The 8500-nt window shown below is 40.3% G+C and overlaps 1 protein-coding gene across 1 annotated transcript; it reads left to right on the top strand.

The window, feature by feature from the left end:
- The first annotated feature begins 631 nt into the window (after positions 1-631).
- Positions 632-7287, top strand: kcnj12b (potassium inwardly rectifying channel subfamily J member 12b). Its single transcript, XM_033645547.2, has 2 exons — positions 632-1177; positions 5579-7287. The coding sequence occupies exon 2, from the start codon at positions 5726-5728 to the stop codon at positions 7004-7006; it is 1281 nt and encodes a 426-aa protein (XP_033501438.1). The 5' UTR covers positions 632-1177; positions 5579-5725; the 3' UTR covers positions 7007-7287.
- Positions 7288-8500: the final 1213 nt, after the last annotated feature.

Below are 8500 nucleotides of genomic sequence, written 5' to 3'. Positions count from 1 at the left end.
CCTACATGGGCTTTTCAAAGTCCAGCGTGTTCAACAGGAGCTGCTTTGCTTTCTGAATGAGTCAAAATGGAGACCACACCACCCACTCTGTGGTCTGTTTGGTTTTAGTTAGAAAATAGAGACAACATTAAAGAGTATGGTAATGAATTACAAGTATGATTTACTTCTTTATTTCCATAGATGCCCACGTAATGAGCAGATTTAACCTCTGAAGCAACAATACATACAATGTGCCAGAAGTGTTTTCTTTTTCTTGCTTTTCTGAAAGAAATTAGAGGCTATAAAGAAATATCACTATACACAGCACTGGTGTTGCCCAATCTGTAAAGCAATACTGTCACAAAACAAGATATACATCATAGGAAAAATGATTAAACCAAATTAAAAACAGAGCAATCAGTTATACAACGTGTTTATGTTCTGGTCATTGATGGTCTCTCTGGTATACACGAGTCCTGAATAAACCAGTTGGTTCTATCAACTCTGAGTATTGCTGACCGGCACCGATGCAACACTTGGTAGGGGAAGAGCACGTAGCCTCCAAATGCCAAGTATCTACAGTGACACCGTGAAAGGGAGGGGGAGGACGAGAGCTGAGCAGTGAGCAATAGTTCACTGGATGTGGGATACAGAGTGGGATCTGCAGCAGAACAAGATCAGATAGCAGATATACCAAGAAAGTGTGAGACTGTCGACTACCCATGACTCTAAAATAAGCTCTGAGGGATTGATTTTTGATTGGATTGGACCCTACAGGCCATGTGAGCCATGCAGACATTTCATCTGGAATAGCTGTGATCAACTTGTTGTGCTATTTTGAGGGTCGAAATTATACCTTCAGTGCTTTACTAGTCATTTTCTAATTTCTTTCCTGTTTCTGATCAACTGAATATCATTCATGCAGTAGCGTTGGAGGACAGCACAGTAGGAGTGATTGTAATGCTCTGCTTTTTGAATGGAGAAAGAGACACGTTAAAACTAGGAGGCACAGGCATGATGGTACTCTGTGGCGGTTTACTTTTCTGCCTCAGGAGGATAGAGTGGTTCTACCCGTAACAGAAGAGAAGAGTTGAAGGAAGCCTGAGGAGAAACATGCAGCAGTTTGGATAAAGACTGAGAGATACTGAAGAAACAGAAAGTTGGGAATCCACATTTATTGGGAACATTTGCACACAAGGTAAGCTGCTTATGATTTTAGACAGAGAAACTATAAATATAATACTGTAGGAAACACCTTTCTAATTATAGACCTCTAGAGTGTCTCTCATTGTTAAATGTAAATATATTTTCAGTCTCTATTGCGACAAACGTCAGCAGAGGAATAGACTCATCTCTGCTCCGGTGTTGAGATCACAGCCCAGCAGGCAGAGTGTGGCTCCTGTGAGAGCTGCGATGCAGTCGCACAGAATACTAGATATTAATATCCCTTGCTTCCTAGCAACTACTGTAGAGCATTGAGAATCGTAAACAACTGTGTAAAAACACACATACCCATACTCAAATATGCATAAAATGTCAAATTTGTTGTTATTAATTGTCATCCTAGAGTCTGCACTCAAACCTCAACTTAAATCTGTACAGAAAGTTTATATAAAATTCATCATGTTTCATACCTGTTCTGTTTTATGTACAGGGTTTTTATATGTATCTTTCTGTAGCAGTAGATTATTCATGGTGGGGACACCTGCACAGCAGTCTGTGTGACCCCATTTGGAAGTTTTATTACAGCTGAAATCCCAGTTGCTTTATAACTACACATTCTTAAAATGCTAAGGTGTGTTATTTGATGTTTGACTGCATGTCATCTATTGAAGAAACAAAACCAATCATGTTAGGATCTCTACCGTGTTTTTTGACCTGAGTTTACCCACCAGTCTTGTTCTCAGATATCCTAAAGGGCAATGTAATCAAAATCAATCATGATAATTATCTAAAAGGCAAGACTTAACATGTCACAGCCAGTTGCTGACCAACATGTCACCTTGTGCTGATGCGTAGTTGAAGTGCTTTTCTCTGTGTCCCTCGAGTCTGAAGTGTGATGGTGTGACAGGGTCTTGTTTTATGACTTGAAATGAGTGAAGTTCCATCAGTGGATTAAACCTCTGACAATAAAATGATCATACGAAGAATGAAAGCAGCTGAACATCAGTAAAGCAAGTGACATGAATATCACTCAGAGCTGGAGACTCAGGAGATAAATTAACTGCAGCGTGGCTTTGGTGCTAATGCAGGTATATGAAATTTTATACATATCATGACATATCTGTACATCTGTCCAGATGTACAGATATGTCATGTGTCAACTATTGGATAGATTGCTGTGTAAGTTTTGTATCAACCTTAAGGATAAATCCTTTGGGATGGATCCTAATGATTTTGGTGATTCCTCACTTTCCTTTAAGCACCCAGTGCTTGGCCTGAAGTTGAAATCTTAAGTTTGGGTGAAATGTGCAAAAGTACCAAAATATTCAAGATGGCGTCGCACTATGGCGCTACAAGCTGCTGTCAACTTGTTTCTTGGTGTGTTATTTGTACGCAGAAAAAAAAGTAAGCACAAGCATTGCACTGAACTTATACATGTGGCAATAAAGTTGAACTTAAAGGAATACGTCACCCACAAAATGACCATTTGTATATCAATTACTCACCCTGTGTCACATTGAATTTGTAAGGAAAACTCTGTTTTTCTCAAATGTCTCCATGGGGAACATAGAATCCACAAATGGCGAATATTGTTGATGAATTACAGCAAAGGGGGACTGCGTTTAACAACAGCAAAACTATATCAAAACATCCATTAACAAACTCATATACAACTCGTTCAATGTAATCCAAGTCTTATTTTACTAGTCATATGCTCAGTTCTTCTCAAACACATGCATTTTGGGCTAACGTTACTATTTAAAACAGACATGCATGTAAGCGGCACTCCTGGGCAAGAATGTGCGTTTGATCTCTGCTTATGTATGCCATTAAGCAGAGTTCAAACGCACATGCTTGTCCAGGTGCACTTTTGTTTGTGGATGAGACAATTTAATAATGTGTTGAAATAGTAAGGATTTAGAGATATAGCATGTGTTTGGGAAGTACTGAACACAACTGGATAAATGAGACTTGGATTATACTGCATGAGTTTAAGAGTTTGCAAATGGATGTTTTGATAAAGCTTTGCTGTTATCAAACGCTGTCCCTTTGTACTGCAGTTCATCTTCTTCAATCTTTGAGGCATATGAGAAAGGCAACATGAATTCAGTGTAACACAGGGTGAGTGATTGATATACAAATGGTCATTTTGTGGATAAAGTATTTCTTTAAATGACTCAACAGGTTGAGTGACTACAATGCTTTTGAGGTGAGTATGAGTGTTGTACACATAACTTTTCATGTAGCACCATCATCATGTTAGCATGCCAGCTAACTTAGCTAAGGTGGCGAACATAAACATTATACCTGCTAGACATTTGGAGCATGTTACAAAAGCCTTGTGAAAAACACAAAGGTTTCTATATACACACAGGTGTATGCACTCATCAAAATGCACAGCCTCATCTCCTAGCTGTCGTCTTATTATCTTAACATCTTTGCAATGTGAGCCTAAGTACAGCTGCACAGAGCCACTAGACTGTAAACTTTTGTTTATCACAAAGTTGAGTAGGCTAAAACTTTATAGAAAGTTTGACTCCAAAATATTCAAGCAGAAAGAGTATAAACCTGTTGTTGACAGCTGTCCTCTTCGTTGGTATTATGTGTTTCTATGTGTAACAGGATGTTCAGATTTTTGATTAAGTTTACTGTATGATACTGGTACTTGAACTATAGGTTTAAAACAAATAAATGAAAATGACAACTAAGTGTCTCACAATTTGCTGTAAATCATATAGAAGATGTAACAAATTTATTTCTAGGATGACAAATCAAGCACAAGCTAGATGTGCGGGAGGCTGCAGTTGGAGACTGGTCAGGATAAAGTTCCCCTTTTTTAAAAATATCTTTTCCATTAATGTACCTGAAGTGATTCCATCGATTCCTATCTTCAAAGCATTAGTATCTGAGGCTATCTCTTCTATGATACACAATTTTCTGCCCCGTGTTTTTCAGCCCATATTATTTTCCAGTTTAGCCTCACAGGGGACTCACACAGCCTCATCACAGTACTCCAGTGACTCTAATAGTTGTGCCAGCTGGAGGAAACAGAAGATACGTCATATAAAATGGCAGGGCATTGGATTAGCTGGCTATTTCTGTACCTTGTTGATCAGAGAAACATGTATTGTATACACCAGAGTATTTCTGAAAGAGCAAGTGGGGAAAGAGAGGTAGGACAGAAAATCAAATGTCTGGAGGGATATATTACAAATTAAATGTAGTTGTGTTTGAAAATCTATGTAAAACTGTATCATTTTCATATTTGCCCTAAACTGTGCCACATAAATTAATTGACATCTGAACATCTTCAAAACACAGATTACTGCCAATTACATTCATCAACTACATTTTGACTAAACTGAGAAGAAAAACAATCAAAAGACCTGTTACAGAATCAACAGTAGAAAAATATTACATGAAAATACAACAAGCATTAGCTGGGAAGGCTTTGTAAAACAGCAGCTATTATTAGAAACCATCTTCTAAAACTATTTGAGTTGACAGTGAGTGACTCCTCAGAGAGGTCTATATATTTTTGAGTAGGGAAGTAGAAGTCTGGCCTAAACAAGTCGTACTTATCAGACAAATTATAGTCAGTGGTGTGCTGAAGCAAAGAGATAGAGAATATGAAGTATTCCTAAACTGTGCAGAAAAAAAGTTTTATTTCACACTGAAACTACTTACAGGCAGTGGTGCCCCCAGAAATATGGCCAGATGAGGCCACTGAAAATCTTGGGGTGGTACATCAAAACTAAAAACCATCACTGAATTTCAGGATGTTAATTATGCAGTTGAAGTTTATAGGCTACTAGTTGAAAACTATGCCAATAAGAGAGCTAAGGAACTGCTACTTATATATTTTGGTTTCTTATTTTACGATTTATTTCAGGACATGTTGTCTGTCACTATATGTTAGCCCTGTGATAATCCCCCTGTCCAGGGTGTTCCCCACCTCTCACCCAATGTCAGCTGGAATAGGCTCTTTACCCCACAACCCCTAACTGGGAAAAAAAAAGAGTTTAAAAATGAGTGCACCACAGTCACTTAAATATTATAAGGCCAGCATCTAATCATTTTTGCCAAGGAGGACCACTACAGGGAGGAGCAATTTTATCAAGGAGGCCAAGGCCCCCTCTGGCCCCCTTTGGGAGCACCACTGCTTACTGTGAATTTAAGTGGAAATGTACATCATGTTCACTGGCTTTGTCCAGTGTACACAGTGTGCAGTCTTCTGAGGCCAGAATCAGCAATATGTTGTCAAATTAGTATTGCAAAACATGACTGTGTGGTTATCTAAATTTTCTGTTTAAACATAGGTAAAGTGATTCATATTCCACTTTTTAGATTACATCCATTCACCTTACAAAATTCCATTGTATGCAGATAATAGATAATACTGTATGCTAATATTTTGCCTGTCCTTCCTTTACAGGAAACTATTTTTGTGCCTCACTTCTCAATTCCAGCTGACACTGCGTCTGTTCTGGAAGGAGCCACACACTTCCTGTGAGCCTGGTCAGTTTTGTATGAGCCGGGCTGATCGTGTAAAGTGGCTCACGTGGCTCTGCCCCACTGAGGCATGAGTGTGGGAAGGGCCCACCACCACAGTGTCGTGTCCTGTGAAGAAGAAGGCCTGAGACTAAATACCATGCCTGCTGTGGGCAGCTTCGGCAATGGCAAGATTCACACAAGACGCAAATACCACAGCCGGTTTGTCAGCAAGGCTGGCCAATGCAACATCAATTTCTCAAACATGGATGAGAAGTCACAGCGGTACATATCTGACATTTTTACAACATGTGTGGACATCCGCTGGCGATACATGTTCCTGCTATTCAGCCTGGTGTTTGTGGCATCCTGGCTAACATTTGGTCTGGCGTTCTATGTCATCGGCCTCCTACATGGTGACATGGACCATCCTGAAGGGGACGACAGCTTTGTTCCTTGCGTCACACAGGTTAACACCTTCGTGGCAGCTTTCCTTTTCTCCATTGAGACCCAGACAACCATTGGCTATGGTGCTCGTTGTGTGACAGAGGAATGTCCGGCTGCTGTCTTCATGGTGGTCTTTCAGTCCATCATGGGCTGCATCATCGATGCCTTCATGATTGGTGCCATCATGGCTAAGATGGCAAGGCCCAAAAAGCGTGCAGAGACTCTACTGTTCAGCCACAATGCAGTCATTGCTTTACGTGATGGGAAACTGTGCCTCATGTTTAGGGTTGCTAATCTAAGGAAGAGCCACATTGTGGAAGCTCATGTGCGAGCCCAACTCGTCAAGCCCCGTTACACAGAGGAAGGCGAATACATCCCCTTGGATCAGATTGACATGAATGTCGGCTATGACAAAGGCACAGACCGCCTGTTTCTGGTTGCACCCCTCACTGTCATACATGAGATTGATGAAGACAGTCCACTGTTTGGCATCAGTAAGCAAGATCTTGAAACATCTGATTTTGAGATAGTAATTATACTTGAAGGGTTGGTGGAGGCCACAGCCATGACGACACAGGCACGCAGCTCTTACCTGCCCTCAGAGATCCTGTGGGGTCACCGCTTTGAGCCCGTCATCTTTGAGGAGAGGAGCCAGTACAGGATAGATTACGCCTACTTTCACAAAACATTCGAAGTACCCTCCACCCCCAGATGCAGTGCCAAGGACATGGAGGAGAGAAAATTCCCAACATCTGGTGCCAACTCTTTCTGCTATGAGAATGAGCTTGCCTTCATCAGCAGGGATGAGGAGGACGAGGGCGATGTGGAGAAAGAGGAAGAAAGACAGTGTTTATCAGAGCTAGGGAATGAGCAGGCCACTCCTGGACGAGATCAAAAGTCGTCCCGTAGAGAATCAGAGATTTAACCTTCGGCTGTTGCTCGTCTAGTTTGTTTTTGGATGCAGAGCAATGCAAGTGTTGCGTAAAGAGCCCTATGACTGTCATCCTACTGACACGAGGATACCACTACAGGAGGAGAAACAGCAGAACTGATCCCTGTTAGACAAGCAGGGATGAAACTCATTGCACTTCTCACAGGATTAACTCTTTTGCTTCCCTGAGATGGTTATGAAGCTTTATCAAATGCAAAGAAAACTGTCATGTTTCAATTTGCAGATGATTCTAGTAATAAAGTGCATGACAATAATATAGTTTTGTATGAATATTTTAAGACATGTTTCATAGTTTTGTTGGGACTATCTGTAGGTGCTGTTCACCGTCCGCAAATATACAATTTGCAAATGAGTGTGGAGTGAAACTGACACTTTGCAGATGACATTTAGAAAACTAAAGTGTGGGAATATTTCTCCAGATTGATTTAGTAAAAACAGAGGTGTAGCTCAACAGCGTATTTTAATCTTATTGATATAATTTATGTGTATAATAAGACTCTAAATATTATACGTTATACAATGTCCATGGATGACGTGGTTAGTTGGCATACATACAACTGGACTCCATGAGAAGGTAGTTTTCTAAATATTTCCATCAGAAAAAGGGAAAACACAGTTGATGGTGCATTGTATGTCATTTAAGCATGATGACAGGGAAACTACTCTGTCTTTAAATTTCAGCCAGAGGGAAACATTTGACCTGAATAGGTGTTAAACATTTCAGAGTGCCTGCTTGCACCAAAGTGAGAATAATCACACTGCAGTATTTTGGCTATTTACACGTTATTACAGATCCCACTGCATGCTGTGATTGGCTAGAGCTCGTCATGTTGACACCTCTAGGTCAGAAACAGTTAGGATTAGGGCAAAGAGGTCATAGGGGTAATACCAGCTAATCTTAGATATTCTGGGATTAAAGTGGTGAATTACAAGAGAAAACTCATAAATGTACGGCCAGAGATTCAGGTGACATAGTTTTCGACGACAGTCCATGGCAGTAATAAGATATGGTGGATAAATGGGTTAAACACTGGACTTTCATGAAACAAACTGGGGTTTGAGTCCCATTTGAGTTAGTGTTGTCTTATTTTTAGACTTAGTTGACTTATTATTTCAGTTTTTAGGATGCATAAAGCTGCTGAATGCACACTGTGTACATAAACCTTAGCAGAATAGATTAATAGACCTGTTTGTGTTAACTTCATATTTATATGTTGTTAGGATGCCCAATAATGCACACTGGGCTGGATATAGCATTTTTGGCTATGGACATCTGGATGCTTGTCTCTGCCATGATGCTACATAGGCTACACCTGGCAGTAAATATCCACAACAGCTACTCCACCCCAAGTGCAAATAGCACTGTTGTCTATGGACACCCCTGGGTACAAATAGCATCTGTCTATATATTTTCTTACTCAACAGTTTACCAGGAACATTGCGACTTTGAGCAAACACTAACTGAGC

The sequence above is a fragment of the Epinephelus lanceolatus genome, chromosome 18, assembly GCF_041903045.1.
Source record: "Epinephelus lanceolatus isolate andai-2023 chromosome 18, ASM4190304v1, whole genome shotgun sequence".
Lineage (NCBI taxonomy): Eukaryota > Metazoa > Chordata > Actinopteri > Perciformes > Serranidae > Epinephelus > Epinephelus lanceolatus.
This window is presented reverse-complemented; position numbering and strand designations above follow the sequence as displayed.